The 22,292-nt window shown below is 46.8% G+C and overlaps 2 protein-coding genes across 2 annotated transcripts; both read right to left on the bottom strand.

Annotated features, from left to right (window-relative positions):
- Positions 1-6,247: 6,247 nt before the first annotated feature.
- LOC131904917 (PRAME family member 8-like) lies at positions 6,248-8,954 on the bottom strand. Its single transcript, XM_059255909.1, is given in 4 exon segments — positions 6,248-6,803; positions 7,660-7,782; positions 7,867-8,045; positions 8,682-8,954. Coding segments are annotated over 4 exon segments (1,131 nt in total).
- A 3,743-nt stretch (positions 8,955-12,697) lies between these two features.
- On the bottom strand, positions 12,698-20,178 carry LOC131905285 (preferentially expressed antigen in melanoma-like protein 1). Its single transcript, XM_059256259.1, is given in 6 exon segments — positions 12,698-14,945; positions 14,947-15,020; positions 15,023-15,345; positions 16,181-16,750; positions 17,084-17,403; positions 19,988-20,178. Coding segments are annotated over 5 exon segments (1,362 nt in total). The 5' UTR covers positions 17,377-17,403; positions 19,988-20,178; the 3' UTR covers positions 12,698-14,843.
- Between the last annotated feature and the right edge of the window lie 2,114 nt (positions 20,179-22,292).

Here is a 22,292-nt window from a genome sequence, read left to right as displayed (position 1 = left end):
CTCTAGCTTTTACTAAGGTGGTGTCACCTTCACTAAAGTCAGTCATTTCCAGGTAGGTGGTCTGCAAAGGGTCTCCAGCTGTTGGGGAAACAAACTCAGTGAGGGTGAGTTCCATTTTCAGGGCCCTACCCATTCTCAAAACAGAATGTAAGTCATGTAGTTTCTCTTAGGCTAGTAATGTCGCATTAACTCATGCAGGTAGCTCTGAGTTGGTGAGGAGTCCCAGACATTAAACAATTGGCTGAACCTTGAGCGGTCAGGGAACGTGCAGAAAGAGAGCTATTGCAAATAGCTATAGCTCAGTATAAACAGCCTGGCCTTGATTTAGCAATAAACAACACCTGGGAGTTAGTCTTTGCATAGATTATGTAGGGGCAGCTTACTGTTTTGGACTAGTTCTAAGGTCTTTGCAAATGTGTAAAAGGCTGTCTTTGCAACTGAGAATACTATTACTTTCCTGTGTTAGTAAAGAAGAACATTTTGGTATTATTTCTATACATCAGAATTATACAGCTTAAACATAAAGTCACAGCTAAATATGTGCCCAGAGATGTAAAACCCACTACCACAGGGCTGTGGAAAGCACCCACAGCTGTTCTTTTTAGGGAGGCATAACAGTGGACCAGAGAAAGTTACAGACAGAAAACAACCAGTTTCCATAGCCAGTGACCCCAGGGCTTTGCCAGGAGGGACTCCCCATCAGGGAGTTATACGTCTGGTGGGTCGACTTGTCAAACACTAGTTGTCACCTGCTGTATACTCCCATGGCCCTCGGTAGGTTTATTTGACTTACACTTCCATATTGCTGCTCATCATCAAAGGAAGTCAGGATAAGAACTCAAACAGGGCAGTAACCTGGAGGCAGGGACAGTTCTGCTTATTGGCTTGCTTCCCCATGGCTTGCTCAGCCTGCTTTCTTATAGAGCCCTGGACCACCAGGCATGGCACCGCCCACAATGGGCTAGGCTTTCCTTCGTCAAGCACTAATTAAAACAATGCCTTACAGCTGGATCTTATGGAGGTCTTTTTCTCAATTGAGGCTCCCTCCTTTCAGAAAACTTTAGCTTATGTCAAGAAGACATGAGACTAGCCAGTACACCTGGGTTTAGTTCCCACACCCATATTGATGGCTCACAACCATACACAGCTCCAGTCTGAGGGGTCCTGACCTTCTTCTAACTTCCCAGCGTACCAGGCACTGGTGCACATACATACCTGCAGGAAAGTACTCATAAAGTAAAATAAAAGAGCCTCAAAATAAATGTGGCTCCTAGCATGACTGGTCAATGAGATATTTCCCTGGAAGGGTAGTGGTAAAGTAACTGGTCAGATGTTGGATGGTGTCCCTCTGGTGCCCACCATAGTTCATTACCTTGCTCTCCAGCATCAAGGTCAGCAGAGTCCCATCACTGGAGGGAAGGGAAATGAGGCTGAGGCCCAAGAATTAACAGCCTCAAAATAAACTGAAGCATTTTGTCACTGCATTCCTCACACATTCCACTTACATGGCTGTTCAGTGGGTCACATGAGCAAAAGCATCACGTGAGGTGACTGGTGCAAGATGATCACTAATGAGATCTTGTCAATGGCAGGGGACTGAAATTCAGAATACTCAGGCTAGGAGGGTTCAGAGACACATGAAAAGGGCTTAGTCAAAAGAAAAATGAGCACAGGGAATAAATGGGATGTGCAAAAGGCACATTAGATGCCATCTGTTCCCTGAATCATCCAGGACCCCATGAAGATGAGCTGGGTGGGAATTCAATAATCTGACTAGTCGTCCCTGGGACCGAAGCCAGTGGTTGACTAGGGAAAGTGACTCCACAGGTCCTTAAGAGCCTTGGAGGAGCCACTGGAACCAGCTACAGTTCTGGGGGCTGCAGGTCATTCCTTGGAAGTCTGAGTACCCTGCCATCTGGCCCACATGTGGTGACTCGGAGCTCTCCAGGGAACATCACCCCATCTACCCTCAGCCAGTCTCCAGGTAAAACACAGAACATTCTTGAGGGTTTTGTTGTTGTTGTTTGTTTTATTAAGACAGTGTTTCTCTGTGTAGCTCTGGCTCTCCTGGAACTCACTCTGTAGACCAGGCTGGCCTCGAACCCAAGAACTGCCTGCTTCTGCCTCCTGACTGCTGAGATTAAAGGTGTGTGTCCACAAATTAAAATTTTCTATTAGTGAGTGTAGCATTATGGGGTATATATTGTTTAGATTTAGGCATGAGAGCATAGTGAGTGTTAACACAGCTAAACTCAAGGCCACAAGTGTTCTGGCCTTAGGTAAGCAGAGGTTGGAGGGTTTTGTTGTTGTTGTTTGTTTTTTAAAGATTTATTTATTATGTATACAGTGTTCTGGCATGTATGTCTACACACCAGAAGAGGGCACCAGATCTCATTACAGATGGTTGTGAGCCACCATGTGGTTGCTGGGAATTGAACTCAGGACCTCTGGAAGAGCAGCCAATGCTCTTAACCTCTTAGTTATCTTTCCAGCCCAGGTTGGAGGTTTTTAAATTGTTTTTAAAAATTCATGTGTGTATGTGTGTGCATACGTGCTTATACTTGCACATACAAGCACAATCAATACAACAGGTGTGGAGGTCATAGGATAACTTGCCAGGGTCTGTTCTTGTAAGTTCCAGGTCACCAGGCTGATCAGTATGTGCCTTTATCCTCTGAGCCATCTCACTGGCCCAAGATGTCACCTTAGACAACTTCTTGTAGGTCTTAAAGAAGACAAGTGCTGTCTCTGTGTCTGTTGTGGTAAGTTTCAGGCCCCAGTAACACTGCAGACTGAGGGGCTTTATCTCCTTCTCAAGGCCCCTGATTGTTCTTGGTTTTCCATCCTTAGGGTGACTGTTGATAGTGGTTGGGAAAGAGGAAACATCTCGCCAGGCCTTGTTTGAACGACCTGTAATTGCAGGACTTGGGGAGCTGAAGTTGAAGAATTAGGAGTCCATGACAAGCTTAGCTACGTAGAATTGGAGGCCAGTCTGGGTTTGAGCTTTTATCACAAAAAAGGCAAGGCACAAAGCCATTCAGAACTGAGCCTGGTGGTACATGTGTAATCCCAGAACTGAAGAAGCTGAGGTAGAAGGGTCTTGAGTGCTAGGCCATCCAGAGTTTCATAGAGACCTGGACAGTGCGCCCCTCCCAGAGCCTTCCCACAAAAGCAACATTTGTATGGTGCTCATATCCATAGTTCTTTTATTGTCCCAGTGGGACAAAAATTATAAGATCACAGATTAGTGTGATGGCCAGACTGAAGGACTCTCTAAGACAGACAGCGATCTCAACGGAATAGCTGATATCTTGAAAAGCCACCACAAATTCAGATGTCCAGCCAATAATTTAGGAAGGCCATGGGGGAAACCTGCCCATCTATTTGGAAGACTTTGTGCAAAGATGGCCAGCTACAGGTTGGGAGCAATATAGCCCCACAGAAATGTGGCTTATGGTCCAGGCACGGTGGGACACGCCTGTGATCCCATACAAGGGGCAGAAGCAGTAGATACAGATACGATAGGATAAAAGGGTAGTTCATTTTTTTTAAGATTTATTTATTTATTATGTATACAGTGTTTATATGTATGTCTGCACACCAGAAGAGGGCACCAGATCTCGTTACAGATGGTTGTGAGCCACCATGTGGTTGCTGGGAATTGAACTCAGGACCTCTGGAAGAACAGTCAGTGCTCTTAACCTCTGAGTCATCTTTCCAGCCCAAAAGGGTAGATTATTGAATCTATTTTTTAGGTATATTTCAATTAGATAGGTAATCTTCAAACACTTTAAAGACTTACAGAATATGGCATTTAAAATGTTTTTAAAACTTAGACTTTTCTGGACAGTGAGACAGGTCTGCTCCTGGCAGACTGATCTAATTCAAAGAGGAAGATGGGCATTGGAGAAACTCCACATGGAGTTTATCTTCTTGGCCGAACTGGCCATTTGGGTCAGAAGCTGCTCTTGCCTGGACTGCTTGACAGTATGTTGTGTAAACTGGACATGCAGGACCCACAGGAAGGTGACCACTAAACTTTGCCTAAGCAGGAGATGGTTCTTCAGGTTGCTGCCTCACAGAGGAGACTGCCAGACTTTCTGCAGGACACAGGGAGAAGCGACCGATGAACTTTGCCAATAGGTGAGACAATCCTTCAAATTTCCTGCTTCACTAAAAAGTCTGCCAGAGACTCTAGGCCTGTAGGCTGAAGGTGGATGCCACCAATGCTGCAGAAGAACTTGGGTGACTGGCCAGGCAGCCAAGTGTCTCTGTCATTTCTAGAACTTTGGAAGTTTCTTACAAATGTATTCCTGTTTACTTAGGTAACATTATATCCTTCTGGGGTCATTGATGGAGTTGAAGACTAGATAACTATCATTACAGTTTTCCTTAATTATGATAAAAGATAAAATTAGATATAAAACTTTAGCCTTACAAAAATAGGATAGATGATAGTATACTTTTTTTTTTTAGTTTTTCGAGACAGGGTTTCTTTGTGTAACTTTGTGCCTTTCTTGGAACTCGCTTTGGAGACCAGGCTGGCCTTGAACTCACAGAGATCCGCCTGGCTCTGCCTCCCGAGTACTGGGATTAAAGGCGTGCGCCACCACCGCCCAGCAGAATATTTTCTTTAATTTTGCTAAATACTAATAGACTAGATATTATAACTGTAATTCTTGCTCGATAACTGTTTTTTTTATATGTAATTTTACTATGTTAAAGTTAAAACCTTTTTGATTAGACAGAAAAGGAGAAGTGCTGGAAAAACGGGATGTCTTTCTACAGGCTGTGAATATATGCTATTCCCATTGGTTAGTAAATAAAGCTTTTTGGCTTATGGTAAGAAAGCTTGCCCGGTGGTGGTGGTGGTGGCGCACGCCTTTAATCCCAGTACTCGGGAGGCAGAGCCAGGCGGTGAGTTCAAGGCCAGCCTGGTCTACAGAGCGAGATCCAGGACAGGCACCAAAACTACACAGAGAAAAAACCCTGTCTCAAAAAGCAAAACAAAACAAAACAAAAAAACAAAAAAAAAAAAAAGAAAGAAAGCTTACAGCCAGGCAGAAAATCCTAGGGCTAGTGAGAGAAAGGTGGAGGCAAGGAGATGCCAACCTGATGCCCAAGGAGCAAGATGCCAGCAGATTGGTAACATCACAGCTATGTGGCAATGTGTAGATTAATGGAAATGGGTAAAGTTATAAGAACTAGATAACAAGAAGCCTTGACCCACAGGCCATACACTTTGTAAATAATATAAGCCTCTGTGTGTTTACTTGGGACCAAGCAGCTGCAGAACTTGGGTGGGAGAGACTCATCCCAATCGCAGGGCCTGGCAGGACTGGAGAAACTTCCCACTACAAGTAGATCTTAACATCTGCCTTCCAGTTTATCTTTTCCCCCAGACCTCTTCGATGTGTGAGCTTATTTGGGTTCCAGTTGGAGAGGATATAGTTCATGGAAAGGCATAGTATCAAGAGTCTGGGGAAGCTGGATATAGTGTCCAGTCAGGAAACAGAGAGATATGAATGTGAGTGTTCTACTCACTTTTCTGTTTTTAATTGACTCCAGGACCACAACCTACAGGATGGTGCTACTCACACTAGGGTGAGTCTTTCCTCCTCAGCTACATTTCTCCAGAAACAATCTCACAGTACAAACTGAAATCTGACTTCTGGTGATTCTAGGTCTTAGCAAGTTAGCAAGCTTTACCGTCACAATGGATGGTCCCTCACAGCCTAGGTATACTGGACTGCCAGCTCCTGCTGCTCCTCCATTCTGGTCCATTAGACAGTAAGTCTGCCTTGCTCCCAGTTTGCAAGTCTGTACATGATGCACTGAACAGGACAAGAACGATAGGACAGACTGATTGTACACTTTGATGCTAAGGGTTCTTGGGTTTCAGTCTCATTGGTCAAAGAGCATGGTGTCTGTCTTAAAACAATGTCCATAGGACCACTGTTCTCTGTGTCAACATGACCTCTTTTTCTCTTTCCTTCTTTTTTTTCCCACTATATAGCCTTGGCTGCCCTGGAACTCACAGAGATCCACCTGCTTCTGCCTCCCAGGTACTGGGATTCAAGGCGTGTGTCACCATGTCTAACTTATAACATGACTACTTTTAATAAAAATTCTGTTTTATTTTTCTTTCAAAGAAATTAAACAGTACCTGAAGCCTACGTTTCTGTGCCCCCTTGATAACACAACCAACCCCTGGATTTCATTTCTCAGTGCTCAGGAGTAACTTTTTTCAATCAGACTGCCAACAGGGACATAGTCCGGTGTCCAGGTTATAGACACAGCGCTTATCACATTTTGGGCAGACATCAGTAGCAAAGTTAACCTTCTTAGGCTGCCTTATGTCCCTTAGTGTTTTCATGAGTGGAGAACGAACTTGAGCGAGCTGACCATAGTCATAGCATTCCAAAGGAGCAGGGTACAGCTCGTGGGTCAGCTGGCTCAGGCTGGCTGTGTAGTACAGAAGGTCCTTAAGGATGAGCACGGATATGTCATTGTCATAGACATTGACCTTGGTGAGCTGGGAGCACCAGCTCAGGACAGGCAGAAGGGCACTGAAGTGGGAGTCCTCTAGTTCACAGTTTTGTAATTCAAGGGTCTGCAGAGTGGCTGTAACACTCTCTAGGAGAACTTGGATGGGCTTAAAACATAAATTATATAACAAAGCACCACTCAGGTTCAGGTGTTTGAGCTGCCAGAGGCTCTGACATTGGGATAAGTGGTTCATGTCTGATGGTGTGAACCGGCAGAGAGTGATGGACAGGGTCTCCAAGGGGCTCTTCAGGCACCTAGGGAGAGACCAAGAGGTTAGTTATGGCAAATGGTGTAGAAACATGTTCTTGGCAATGTTTATCTTGAGTAGAGGGAACCACTTGATCCAAGATCAGTCTGACTATACATTGGAGGTCAATACCACAGATACTGCCTATGGGAGCTAGCAGATTCCAGTGACCCCTCTAGGCTGAGGGGTCTGGCTATCACTGTGAGACTGGTACAGCCCATCTCTTTTCAACTCCCTTTAATATGCAGAAAGCCATAGTGCTGTCCACATCATGCCAAAAGGACACACATGATGGACCAACTCAGCCAGGACCTATCGTGGTGTACCAACTGTGGGACTCACTGAGTCCCTACATCCTAAGAACAACACTGTCCCTGTTCACAGTACTTGCTCTCTGTCCCTCACCCTCAACTCCAGTGGCGCTCATCTTCCACCTATTCAGTTCTCATCTGGGCTCCAAACAGCTTTTCACACATGGGGAATTAGAGGCAGACACAGCTGCTGGCCTGGAAACTGTAGGTGTGAGTATTGGCTTCTTTCTATGCTCTGTTTTCTTATCAGTCCTCATCCCCTTAGCTCGGACACACTTGCTATGGAGGGAATCACAACCCACCCTTCTAGCTCTGGCCTACCCACCCGGCCATCTAGCACGGTAGCTCTGTACTCATCTTCTACCTCAGTTCAGCCCTCTGCATCCCGAGTGGTCATCTGAGACCTTGAAACAAGACCATGAGTGAATATGCTGATAACCTCCCTCACTGTTCAATCCACAGTAGCTGGCCAACATCATATCCCCACTAATCTCCAATGTAAAAGAGAAAGGTTTGCTGTGGCAGCAGAAACAGCTCTCCACCCTTCCTTACCAGACCAAATGCTTCTTCTGACCAGTGAGAAAGTAGACCCGATTCATCTAGAGATGCTGGAGACAATTGAGTTTGGAGAACTGAGAAATAAACTTGTTGAAATACTTCATCACCGGAACAGTCCTTTCAATACAGTTTGTATTCTCATAGACTCCTGCGATAAGGAATTTTCAAAGATTTCTCATCTGGCCCAGGTAAGGTGCAAACCCTGCCCGGGCTCCCAGCTGCCACCATGAATAAAGTTCCAGCTCCTGGATACAGTCTGGCTCAAATACTTTGAGGATCTCTATGATAGTATAGACAGGCAATACCCAAATCTGCAACCTCCTGCCGCAGAGCTGCAGGGAACTCTTCCTTGGCGTGGCCCACTGCAATAAGTAGGTATGCTATCCATCAAGTTTGCTGAACTTGAGGCAAAGGTCTACTATTATCTTCAAGGGCTGCCCCACCTCTGGTCTTGGAATATCCTCCAGTTTTTACTCTTTCCTTATGAACTGTGGTGAGCAGCCAAGATCTTCAGCTCCAGCCCATTCATTCCCAAAGTTGTGGTGCACAGCCTGAAAATCCACCACTTTTAGCTGTGGTTACAACAGAGGTCAGTTTCAGAAGACAGGCCAACATGGTTCTCAGGCCCTGTTTTAGTCTACATCTCAAAGTCAGCTGTTCCCTTTGTGGACGGCTGGGGGCACGTGAAGGTTTTCTTTCATTCATGGGCTCTTCTAACCCTCTATTGTATTCTCTCTAGTCTATTGCCCTTGAACCCAGTCCGGTCCCACTTCTGGTTTCAGTGTGGGAGGAGGCATGAATAGGCTCTTTTCACTTAGGCTGCGTCTGTTCTAAGCTGTCCCCCATATCGATACCAGAGTCCCTTACCAGGCGCTCAGCAATAGCCAGCACCCCTACAGTTAGTTCACCAAAACGGTATGTGGTCCAACTCTATTGTTCCTGACCCAGCTGCCTCTTCCTTGTACTACCTGGGTCCCTCTTTCTCACTACCTGGGTCTTACTCACCTGGGCCAAACCTGTGTGAGCAGCATATCCAGGCCATCTAGCACAGCCTTCAAGATCTCCAAATCGGGGGTCTTCATCAGCGATCCCACAGGGAACCATGGGTAGGACCAGGCTGCCACCATTGCCTTCAGGGTCTTCAGGAATCTGCCAGTGAAGGCTTCCTTGAACAGTGGTAGCAACAGCAGCCTAGGCAGGTGCTGCAGAGCAGAGATGGCCAAGACCTCGTCCTTCAGCAGGCCCTGGACTGCCAAGTGCTGGAGTGTTGGTGGGTCCTGGAAGTTCATCCTGATGGCTCTTCAATAAGTATTCTGCAGAAGTTTCCAGAAAAAAAAAAATGCTTTTTTTGGTCAGGCCAAGGGTCACTGCTATGGCAATGAAGAAGACCTCAGTTTACCCCATTCCACCTCTTTGTCTCAAGGACAAACTCTTCTTAATAACAACATGGGGATCCTTCCACAAGTACCCACATTCCCCACTACTGCATCCAATCTCAACCACTGTTCCTCTGAATCCATCCTCACTGGGAAAGGATTATTTGGGAGTCTGAAGGCTGAGGCCTGTCTTTTGATGGTGAATAGACTGTGCTGAGCTTTCTTGAGCATGTTTTTAACTCTAACATACTTTCAAAGGAAGTAAAGAAACACCCTGTACCAAACCTTCCCACGGTGTCCATTCACCCTACTGACCCTGGCTGGCACAACTGAGGGAATTTGGGGCAGCATTATATATTGTCTTCTAACACTTTCAAGCCTGGTGTGGTGGTCCTCACCTGAACCAGCATTTTTGAATTAGGCAGGAAAACTGTAAACTCATGTTAACCTGACACAGAGACAGTCTGAAATGTAAAAACAGCAACAACCACGGCAAACTAAATAGTCAGTAAACTAAGAAAACAGCTGAGCCATCTCTCCAGCCTGCCCCCAAAATAAGTTTAATTAAAACTCCTCACGCTGAGCCAGCACTCAGGAGGCAGAAGCAGGCAGATCTCTGTGAGTTGAGGCTAGCCTGGTCTACAAAGTGAGTTCTAGGACAGGCTCCAAAGCTACATAGAGAAACAAAAACAATAAGCTACAAAAACAAACAATAAAAAAAAATTCCTCAGGCTGGGCTTGGTGGGGCAGGCCTTTAATCCCAGTAGCCAGGAGGCACAGAGGCAGGTGAAGCTGGAGGCCAGCCTGGTCTTCAAAAGAGTTCCAGGCCAGCCAGGGGTCTTATTAACTGAAACTCCCTTAATCTCTTGGGCTTTTAGTACCAACACAGGAGGGAACAGGTGGAGTACAGCAAGCTTTGAGGCCAGGTTGGGCTACACAGTGAATTCCTGTCCATCCTGTTCATCTGGTATTAAAACAAGGAAATAAACTGCAAAATGCCTGGGGCTGGCCTTTACCCCCAGCACTCGGGAGGCAGAAGCAAGTGGATCTATGTGAGCTGGAGGCAAGCCTGGGCTACAGAGTGAGGTCCAGGACTACACAGCGCAGTGGTTCTCAACCTTCCTAATGCTGTGACCGTTTAATATAGTTCCTCATGTTGTGGTGACCCCAACCATGAAGTTATTTTCATTGCTACACTACTTCATAACTGCCATTTTACTACTGTTATGAATTGTAATGTAAATATTTGGGAAATAGAGGGTTGCCAAAGAGGTCGAGACTCCTAAATTGATAACCACTGACAGAGAGACCCTGTCTCAAAAAAACCTCACAAAACAAAAAAAATACCACGACATAAACCAAAGCACAATTCAAGATCTTTGATCGGCTAACACCTATAAGCTCATCTGTTTCAATCCAGGAGAGCTGCCACTCAAATCATGAACTGATCATTTGATATGGACCAAGATGTGCTGGCACATTACCCCCCCCCTTTTTTTTAATTAAACACAGGGTCTCTCTACATAGCCTCTGCTGTCCTGGAACTCACCAGGCTGACCTTGAACTCAGAGATCCGCCAGCCTCTGGGATCAAATGCATGCACCACCATGCTACTCACATTTTTAATTCTAACACTCAGGAGACAGAGGCAGGAACATGGCAAATTCCAGACAGGCTGAGCTACATAGCCAGTTCCAGGTTAGTATGAACAACATATCATAGGCAAGACCCTGCCTCAAGAAATAAAACAAACAAAATACAATGAAGATATTTGAGATGAAAGCAAGCTGTATTTACAGGCAAAAAGCAATGTCTACAATCTACTGATCAGAAGGAAATCTGAATTCCTTATGCCATCTTGGGTCTCATATGACCAGTGGAGAGTGGCTAGCTTGGGTGAGATAGTGTCCTGATGGAAGTGAGTGACTTACCAGATGGAACACTGGTGGCAGGGTTCTGGATCCCAGCAGGACAGGAGGGGACTCCAGCACTCCGAGTGTCTTCTCTGGCTCCTTTGAGCTTTTGTTCACCTTTCCCCTCACATCTCCCCCTTGTAGCCCCACCACCTCAACACAACTGCCATCTGGTTGGACATCTGAGTCTCCACCCAGTTCATCCTATTTAGATAGTGACTTAATTGTATATCCATGCAGCTGGGCGGTGGTGGCGCATGCCTTTAATCCCAGCACTCGGGAGGCAGAAGCAGGTGGATCTTTGTGAGTTCAAGGCCAGCCTGGTCTACAGAGTGAGTTCCAGGATAGGCTCTAAAAGCTACACAGAGAAACCCTGTCTCGAAAAACAAAACAAAACAAAATGTATACCCATGCAAGAAAGAGGATAAAAAAAATAAATAAATAAAAAAATAAAAAAAAAAAGAAAAAAAAAAAAAGAAAGAGGATAAACTGAGACTTGGGTGAAAGGCCAATTTATGGACTCACTTCACAGTGAGTTTTATTAATAAGTGATGTTACAGTTTTGAATATGCTACCCAAAAGGTTTAATCTGTTCCGTTATACAGTCAGAAAAAGCAAAGTCTGAAAGTATTCCTTCCAGATAGGGACCTCTGTCCATGCTAAAATTGCAACTGTATTCCAGAGTTAAAAGCTTTTTAATCCCAGCAGTTGGGAGGCAGAGGCAGGCAGATCTCTGAGTTCCAGGCCAGCATGCTTACACAGAGTTCTAGGACAGCCAGGGCTATGTAGAGAGACTCTGGCTTTAAAAAAAAAAAAAAAAAAAAAAAAAAAAAACTGAGCCAAAAAAAAAACTGTCAGAAGCCTGTAGTGGCCATTCAAGAGACTGAGGCAGAACTGCTGGAACTCACTGTCCTTATGGCCATGGGCAGCCAGCACCATGGGAAGCGGATTGTGTCCAAGCCTTGAAAGCTCCTGAGAGGGCCATCTGTGACAATTTGGCATGTTGGAAAGAAGCAAAGTGAGGAATATATCCTGGGCAGCATGGTGGCCACGACCTGGAACCCTTTCAGATTTAGCTCCATGGGGATGCTTCCCAGGTAACATTGAGTCCCAGAGTCTATTGCCCTTGAACCTACAAAGAACATCATTTCCAACACAAGTGAACTTTAATGAGAGCAGGACCCAGAGATATAGGCTGTAATCTAGGAAGGAAGGAAGCTGAGGTAGGAAGATTACTAACTCGAGGCCTGCCTGAAATACAGGGTAAGTTCAGAATCCAGACTGCTCTCAATGAAAGGTTGCTATAGCCTCAAGTAGTTGGAAAGAGTTCACCACTGTGCCTGGCTAACAACCACAAGATGGCTAGGTGGTTAAGAGTACTTATGTCCTTGCAGAGGATCTGGTTTGATTCCCAGTACCCACACGGGGGCTCACAACCACATGTAACTGCAGTTCCTGGGAATGACACCCTCTTCTGGCTTCCCGGGCACTGCATGCACATGGCATATACAGACAAGCAGGTAAAACACTCATACATGCTTCGGCAGTGAGCATACTTTTTAGAAACAGACATAGGCTTGGGCGGTGGTGGTGCACACCTTTAATCCCAGCACTCAGGAGGCAGAGGCAGCAGATCTCTGTGAGTTCGAGGCCAGCCTGGTCTACAGAGCGAGTTCCAGGACAGGCTCCAAAGCTATACAGAGAAATCCTGCCTCAAAAAAACCAAAAAAAGAAACAGTCATAGTCTTTAGAAAACATCAGAATTTATTGAATACCAATAAATCCACATACTACATCAATTTTGTTGTCTATAATCCACTACGTACTATGATTTCCCTGGCTAGTCATAGGCACTAACAATCCAACAATTTTCTGCAATCTTAATCACACATTACACTTCAGAGAATACTATGTAGGCTGCAGTGTCGCTCAGAAAGAGTGAAAAGATTGGAGATGTCAGGCTTGCTGGAGAAGGCTTTAATCCCAGCACTGAGAGGCAGGGGCAGACCAGGGTTTTCTGTGAATTGAGTCTAGCCTGGGTAAATACCAAGTTACAGGACTACCAAAAGAGACAATCTCAAAAAACAAAAGCAAACAATTAAAGAGGCAGGCTGTTGATACAGAAGCTCAGTGGGTAGAATGTAGAATACTTGCCTGGCAAGCAAGAAGCTATGGGTCTGGGCCAGAGAGTTGGCTCAGTAGGTAGAGACTGCCAACCCAGTTCAATTCTCAGGTCCCACCAAGAGAACCAACTCCTACAAGTTGTCCTGACCCACCCACCCCCAACACACACACACACACACACACACACACACACACACACACACACACACACACACGCGCGCGCGCACCACTGTACATGTAAACACACACACTATGCACATAAAAGGCTATGGGCTCCATCCCCTAAACCAGATGTGGCATTTACACTTGTACTCCCCAACAGTCAGGAGGCAGAGACTGTAGGAACTGACGGAAGCACCCAGCACACTAAGAATCAGGGCACAGGAACACAGCTCAGTGGTACAGCTCTTCCTCACAGCACGTGAGGCCCGAGTTCAATTCCCACCACTGAATTAAGAGAAGGCAGCCCTGCACAGGAGCACAAACCTTTACTTAATCCGGGTGGATTTCTGACTCGGAGGGCAGTCTAGACTAGTGAGTTCAGGATAGCCAGGGCTGTGGAGAGAGCTTGTCTCAAAAAAGGAAAGTTCAGACATGGATGCCTGAGCCTGTAATCAGGTCAGCAGGAAACAGGCAGACCCAGGGGAGCTCTCTGGGCAGCAGGCTCTGGTGAACCATCAAGCCTCTGGTTCCATGAGAGCCTTGTCAGGGGAATCAGAGAAGGATCGAGAAGGACGCCTGATGTTTTCCACAGCCTCGCTTGTAGACACATCACATTCGCCACACACAAAAAAAATTAAAGAGAGACCGTCAGCCAGGGTGTTGTGCTGTAGCCCAGGGACAGAGTTGGGAGCTCATTGCAACCCACGGTGTGATGACAGAGATCAGCAGACACTGCCATGGCCCAGTGTTTGATGTCCCTCTTCACACAGTGGGGGTGGGGATGGGGAGGGTGGTTAGGGTGGAGACTACGCCTTCAATGGTCTGGAGTGTTTAGTAATGTCATAAAAGATGATTTTTTTTTCCCTACTAGGGTTTATGTCTACTCGCCCATATATTCCTGGTTCCATTCCTAAGCTCATAAGTGGCAGTATTTTCTAAGTGTAAATACATGATTTATGTGTCACAGTAATGCTGGGTGGCGGCTGACTCACAGACAAGGCAGTCATCTAGCCCCAGCAGTACAAACCATTTTTAAATTATTTTAGAGTTGTGTTATGAGTGTTTTGCCTACATGTATGTCCATGCACCACAAGCATGTCTCGTGCCCCCCAGAGGCCAGAAGAAGGCAACAGATCCTCTGTAACTGGAATTATGGATGATAGTGAGTTACCATGTGGATGTAGGAAATCAAACCCAGGTCTAATGCAAGAGCAGCAAGTGCTCTAAAAGTGACAAGCCGTCTCTCCAGCCCCCACAAAGTGCTGCTGTATAACATGCTACTGTTGTTGACTGACGGACAGAACAAGCCCCAGGATCAGTTAAAAACAGAGAAGCAAGTCTGACGGTACAAGCCTAGACTCAGGTCGAAGAAGGTAGAGGTAGGACAACCGAAAGTCACAGGACCTTATTAGATCTGAAGGGGAAACCAGGTTAATCATCCAGGTAGGACTGATGGTCCCTGTGTAAAACCTTGTGTTGTGTGTCCTCTCACCGGACACCTGTGTGTTGCCACCCAGTGTCCACAGGAGGGCTTGCTCTCTGCATCTCATTAGACAGGCATCCAACAAGTCCCAACACATGCGCACATCATGACTCACATCCTTCAAAGCAGGAGGCACAAAACAAAGGCATGCTCAGACTGCCCAGCAGTTCTCCCCACATCTATAAACTCAACACAAGGCTGAACATTCATCTCAAGGTCCTTGGTCACTGTGATCATCACAGCTTGGGATAAGGGATATCTGTGACCCTTGGTACCTCAGCCTCATCTCGTGATGTCAACTCCCTCAAGATCACACGAAGACAGATAGTTTCCATACAAGTTAAGCCGGGTGAGCTGGGTACAGTGTCTCAGGGCAGGCAGGATGGCTTTGAGTTGGGAGTCCATCAGCTGGCAGCCCTCCAAGTCCAGGGTAATCAAAGTAGATGCAGTTTTCAGTAACAGAACTCGCAGGGGCTCTAGGCTGAAATTAGTCAGTTTGATCCATTTCAAAATCAGGTGTTTTAGCTGACTGGCACACAGGAACTCACACATATGGGTCCAGTCCGATTTTGAGAGAAAACTGTCAGTCACCATCAGCGTCTCTAAGGGTGTCTTTAGCCACCTAAAAGAAAACAAGAAAACAGCTCTGGGAATATGCAGGTGGTCCAAGATCTTCCTAATCACATGATGAAAATCAGTAGCCACTCTGCTCCAAGATGAGAGTCTGCTCGCTCAAATCTGTACTGAGGCCTGCCTGTCACCATCGCTGCTGGATCAGTTCAATCCAAGACGGCAATTCCTTTCCACACACACAGCGAAGACCAATGCAGCCAAGAGCTGGCTACATGTATGGGTTCACTGACCTGTCCAATCACAGCCTGTTCCTGCTCACAATGCTTCACCCTGACCCTGATTCTCAACTCTGACATCACATTTCCCATCTACTCACCCTCTCTGAAGTCAAAACGAAGCTGGGTATGGTGGTACACACCTGTGATACTACCAGGGCGCTGAGACAAGAGGAGGACGGAGGAGAGTACACGTCAATTTTATTCCCAATCTGGACTACACACAATGACCTCGTCTCAAACCCCAGCCTGGCCTTGATGAGGAACTGGAGGCAAGCGGAGCAGAGCTGTGCTTCAGCACAGTACTGCCCTCTACAGTGTCCTCCTCTTTTTCCTTTACATCAGAACCCATTCGTACTAGATCTCATTTCTGAGGATGCTTCCCAGCGTGGTACCCCTTTTGAAACCAAGCCCAGCTTGGCCCTACTCCTCTGTATTAGTGGTTATGTGAGGCCCCTCTCCAGGACAGCAGATGCAAAACAATGCCCTGATATTCTAATGGTTTGGCAATGTTAATCGGCCAGTGGCTGCAGACAGCAGGTAGCCACTAACGTTAAAGGAACAAGGCTTTGCTTTACTCTGATGAGAAACCTGACCACCCCTCCTTACCAGAACAGCTCGTCCAGGTGACCCCTTAGGAAGAAGACATTATGTAGATGCAGGCTCCGGAGGTGCGTCAGGTTGACAAACTGAGAGGTGAACTGGGTGATGACCCGTTGTTTCTCCACCGGGGTGAGAAAATAGCCGGACCACCGGAGGTGGCAGAGAAGAAGACTACGCAGGTGCCTCATACGGCCCAGGTAAGGGGAGAAGTTAAGCAGGCAGGTAGGATTATTCATGTAGTACAAACTCAGTTTCTGGATAGAGTCCAGGTCCAATATCTCTAAGACTTCTCTGTGGTACTTACCGGATAGAGACCAGATCTGTAGGTGGCCACAGCACAGACTCATCAGACCTTCCCTCCGACCCACCCACTTAACAATGAAGGACTCTATGGCGTCTAGTGGGCTTCTCTTGAGGACCAGGTCTACCACCACCTTCACCAGCGGCTTCATCTCCGTTCCCGAATGATCCACCCCTGCTAGATTCTCAATCCAGTCACTAGTCTTGAACACAGACCACTTGTCCCACATCTTCAAAGGCATAAACCGCAAATCCAGCACTTTCAGCCTGCACCTCCTGTGGGTAAAACCGGGAAGAGTCTCGGCATAAAGGCAGTAACCACTGTCTTATCATCCCCACGCCCTTCTCCTTGAATCCAGCCCAGTCCCACTTCTAGTAACTAGGAAGCAGGGACTGAGTCTTTCAGCCACTGCCAATTCATGAGTCCTGCATCCGCCACGGCCCTTTCCCAGAGGGCTCAGCGATGGCCAAAGCCTCTGTAGTGCTTCAAGCTGTACCACCAAAAGCGTCCGCCCCATCCAGTGTCTACCCGCTCTCCCCCATTCTACCCGACCCCATCTACGACTGCTTGTTTATACCCAAGGCCTTCTTTCTTTGGGTCTCACTCACCTGTGACTAGCCTTCTGGAAAAGCAGGCCATCAAGCTCAAACAGGATAATCTGTAAGATTCTCCTGTAGGCACCCTTCCGCATCATCATGGCTCCCAGTGGGAGGCAGGGGAAGGGCCAGATCCTCACCATTGCCATTATGATGCTAATACATCTCCTTCTGCAGGCCTTTTTGAACAGTGATGGGAAGAAATATGAGGGCACACCATCCAGATTAGAGATGGCCAAGACCGGGTCCCTCAGGAGGCTGTCCTCTGCCAGCTCCTGGAGTGTGGGTGGGGACTTGCAGCTCATCCTGATGGATCTTCAGGAAGAAAGTTCCTGGGGCAACATTTAAAAAGACATCCTTTCAAGTAAGTGCTGAGGTGCTTTTCTCACCCATGACAGGAACGAACTCAGGGCCACAGTCACTGCTCTGAGAGTGGTAGAGATCTGTTTAGCTCACTCCACTCAGTACTCCCCTGACCACAAAGCCATCAAACTTCCTGCTGGCCCCAGAGTATGGTCTCTCGAGTATCCATGGCCACAGTTCACCTCACTACCATTCACTTCCAGTTCGGGCACTGGGTTCCATTCCCAGTGGGAAGTGAGTCCCGTGCACTCTAGAAACTAAACTCCAGCTCCCCGGGGAAACATGTCTCATTTAATACCCTGGGAGTGGGGGCACACAACTGACATCCCAGCATTCAGGAGGCAGAGATTTACCTTCAGTTAGAGGCCAGCTTCTGGGGGCCGGGGGTTTGGGGACCGGCGAGGAGAGGGAGTAGCAACAACTATTAGAAAGAAGGAGCCGTGGTAGTGGTGTGGTGATAGCTGAGAGTGGCAATAGGCCTGTAATCTCAGCATTTGGAATGTAGAAGAATCAGGGCTTGGAGGCCAGCCTCAGCTACATAGCAAATTAGATGTTAGCCTGGGTCACATCAGACCCTATCCTAAACAAGAAATTATAATACTGTGTCTGCAAGCTGGAGAGTTCTTAGAATATAATTTAAGGACATACGAAATAAGAAGCCCAGTACTCTAGAGTCAGAGGGATCTCCTGAGTTTGAGGCCAACTAGGGCTACACAGTGACATTTTGTCTCAATAAAGAGCCGGGCGGTGGTGGCACACGCCTTTAATCCCAGCACTCCGGAGGCAGAGCCAGGCGGATCTCTGTGAGTTCAAGGCCAGCCTGGTCTACAAAGGAGTTCCAGGAAAGGCGCAAAGCTACACAGAGAAACCCTGTCTCGAAAAACCAAAAAAAAAAAGAAAGAAGTATCTTTTTATCTCAACTCCTAAATAGAAAACATTATGAATCCATTCCCAGTTTCAGGCACAATGAAGAGGAAGTTTCACATTCTCTGGTACCTGTGCTCAAACACCTAGTGGTCCGCTGGCAATGAGTGATACAGACTGAGAACCACTTATTCCCACTGCCAACAGTCCAACAGTTTTCTAAAACACAACTACCGCATCCACACTGGCAGTTGGATAGCTATGTTAACATCCGAATTTTTGTTTCTGTTTGAGACAAGGTTCCCCTGTGTGTAACCTTGGCTGCCCTCAACTCACTGTGTGGGCTGGACACCTGGCTCAGTGGTTAAGAGAACATGTTCTTTTTTTTTTTTTTTTTTTTTTTTAAAGATTTATTTATTTATTATGTACACAGAAGAGGGCGCCAGATCTCATTACAGATGGTTGTGAGCCACCATGTGGTTGCTGGGAATTGAACTCAGGACCTCCGGAAGAACAGTCAGTGCTCCTAACCTCTGAGCCATCTCTCCAGCCCTAAGAACATGTTCTTGCAAAGGATCTGGGTCCAGTTTCTCAGTCCCTACCTGGTAGCTCACAACCATGTTACTCCAGTTCCAGAAGAGCCCACTTCAGAGCACCAAACACTCATATGGTGCCCATAAATACGTGCAGGCGAAACACGCACACATAAAATGGATGTCTTTTTTAAAAAATTAACTCTGTAGACCAGGCTGGCCTCCAATTCACAGAAATCCACCTGACTCTCTGCCTGAGTACTGAGATCAAAGGTGTGCACCACCAAGCCTGGCCAGCAACTTTTTTTTTTTTTTTTTTAAGATAGGGTTTTTACTATGTAGCCTCGGGGCCCTGAAACTCAGCTATCCAACTGCCTGTGGAATTAAAGGGAATATTTTGATCCAATCTGTTAATTGCTTTATTTACCATATTATACATGAAATGGCAAGCCTCCTATCTTCAAGGGCTAGGAAGGCAGGCAGGTACTAAGAGCCAAACTGAATTTTTATTAAAATATCTGAGCAGGCATGTTTATATTATTTTTGTGGTGCTGAGAACTGAACCTGAGTGTCATACATGTCAGGGCATTTTTACTAGTGAGCTACATCAGCAAATTCCCAATTAAATATTTATTTTCTTATTCATTTATTTACTTATTTATTGATTGATTGATTCTTTGCCACAGGGTTTCTCTGCGTAACAGCCCTGCTAACTGGGCCTTTTTAGTGGTGAGCTGTATCACCAAGCTCTCAATTAAATATGCACGCATGGATGGATGGATGGATGGATGGACTGAGTCGTTCTTTGAGACAGAGTTTTTTTGTGTAATAGCCCTGGATAACTTGGAACTCACTTTGTACATCAGGCTGGCCTCAAACTCAGAGATCAGCCTGCCTCTGCCTCTGGAGTGCTGGGATTAAAGGCGTGTGCCACCACTCCGGGGATCAGAAGTTCAAGTCATTCCTCAGTATACAGGCTCAATGACTCAGCATTTAATCCTAGCATTTTGGAAAAATACGCCTGCCTGGATAGGCAAGTCTCCAGTGGGCATGTAGATTAACACGGAATGATTCGGCCTCAGGGAGTAGGTGAAATTATCATCTGCTACCACTAAGGTCTTGACGGGGTAATTAAGGAACAAAGTGACATACATACCAGAGATGGACAGCGGAGAGATGTCTCCTGACCGCAGCAGGACCAAGATGTGACTCCTGGCTCGAGGACTCTATCTCCTTCGGTTCCTCTGTTGCCCTGCCTGGCCTGGAACTCAGAACCAGGCTGGCTTCAAACTCCCAGGGACCTGCTTGCACGCCTCTGGCCCACTACCGGCTGCTAAAGCTTTTTTTTTTTTTTCCTCGAGACCGGGTTTCTCGTGCAGCTTTGCTGAAGCTTTTACAGGAACTTTCTACTTCCACACCCCCAAGCAAGCTCAGACCTCAATACAAACTGCCACTTGATTGGATGTTTCAGTCTCCACCCACTTTGTTTTTCTCCAATTGAATCTAGAGCCGGATGTGACCGAAAGCCTTTTAACACCAGCGCTCATGAGGTTGAGGCAGGTGCGTCTCTCTGACTTTGACCCCAGCCTATTCTAACTAAATATTGATTTCCAGGCTCCAGCCAGGACTACTTGATAAAAGTCTGTCTTTTTTTTTTTTTTATGTTTTTTTTTCGAGACAGGGCTTCTCTGTGTAGTTTTGGTGCTTGTCCTGGATCTCGCTCTGTAGTCCAGGCTGGCCTCGAACTCACAGTGATCTTCCTGGCTCTTCCTCCTGAGTGTTGGGATTAAAGGCATGCGCCACCGCCGCCCAACTAAACTCTGTCTTTAAAAACAAAAAACAAGCGGGGTAGGGCAGTGCCCATCTTTAATTCCAACACTCAGGAGGCAGAGGCAGGAGGATCATGGTGAGTGTGAGGCAGTCTCGGTATACACAGTAAGCTCCCAGACAACAGCTCTGTCTCTCTCTGCCCCTCCCCGCTCCCCCCCCCCCCTTAGACAGTGTTTGAATCTGATCTGTGTTCCCCAAAGGTAAAGAATTAAGATGGGGTTAAAGTCAAGGCTCATTCAGGGATTCACTCCACAGAGATTTTTCAATATGTGAGTGGCACAGTTTTGAAAGAAAGATAGCAAACGTTGAGTCTGTTTCTCATTAGAAAAAGAAAAAGCAGCAGGCACAGTGGCAGAGCACTTTTATACATGGAGGGAGGAGAATCCAGGACAGATCAAGCACCTAATGACAGTCCAACCTAGTCTACATGAAACCCAGTCTCAATAACTGATACACCTGATGTCACTCTTACAAGATTCTTTAACCACTAAAAACCAATAAAGATAATCCACAGCGAAGCAGCCTGAGGAGGACAGCCGAATCCTGTCCACAGAGAACATTAGCAACTCTTGTATCCAGCATCATTGTGGTTTTTCTCTTTTATTTTGTCTTACTGAGACAAGGCTTTGGTATAAGTCATCCAGGTAGGTCTGGAACTTGCTATGTAGACCAGGCTGGCCCCGAGAGGTGATCCTACTGTCTCAGCCTGTCCAAAGCTGGTTCACAGAAGAGAGACGCCACACACAGCTGGCAAGCCAGGTTCGGGACTCATGCTTCACCACGCCTGGTTTTTTAGATGCTAGGTGTCAAACTCAGCACTTCCCTGATGCTAGGTGCGCTTCCTACTAACTGAGGTATACCCTCAGCCTCAGGATGTGGGGGTTTAGAGAGGGACAGAGATGTAGGGTGAAATCTGCCCAGAGCAGAGATTAGAAACCTTAGAAGCTGTGAAAGGGCACTTTAAATCCAACATGATCCTTGCAAGAGATACAGCCTTCATTTCCCCAAAAGGTGTCGGGGGGGGGGGGGGGGGGGGGGGTGGAGGTGGGGGGGTGTCAGATGCAATCAACTCAATCACAGACTTGAGGGGAGAAAAATCCAGACTGGGATCAAGGCTAGAGAGCAGCACTGGGCACCTGACCTGGCGGATCAGATGTGTCCAAGTCTTAAAGCCACCGAGGGAACAGGCCAAGCCTCCCTGGAATAATGAAGAGTTAGACAGCGGGGCCTGTGTCCCTGTGCCCCTTCATCCCGTGGTGCCGATCACCTAGAGTCTCTGTCTTCACAGTCAGGGCTCTTCCCAGGCAACCCTGAGCCCACATCAGCATCCTCAGACCTTTGAGATATAAGAGCCTCGTCAGAGGCACACAGAATCTTAGAGTGTTGGGGGGGGGGGGGGGCGGCGGCAATTCAGGAATCAGGAAGGACATACATACGGGGAAATGCAAAAGCAAAGTCAGTAAAGTATTTGGGGTTGAGGTGCAGCTGAGAGCCTTGCTTGAATTCCTCAGTGAGCAACTGGAGTGTGCCTTAACAGTGGAGACTTTAGGTGGATCCACAGAACTACAGGGAGGGAGGGAGGGAGGGAGGGAGGAAGGGAGGAAGGGAGGAAGGGAGGGAGGGTGGGAGAG

The sequence above is a fragment of the Peromyscus eremicus genome, chromosome 2 (genome assembly GCF_949786415.1).
Source record: "Peromyscus eremicus chromosome 2, PerEre_H2_v1, whole genome shotgun sequence".
NCBI lineage: Eukaryota > Metazoa > Chordata > Mammalia > Rodentia > Cricetidae > Peromyscus > Peromyscus eremicus.
This window is presented reverse-complemented; position numbering and strand designations above follow the sequence as displayed.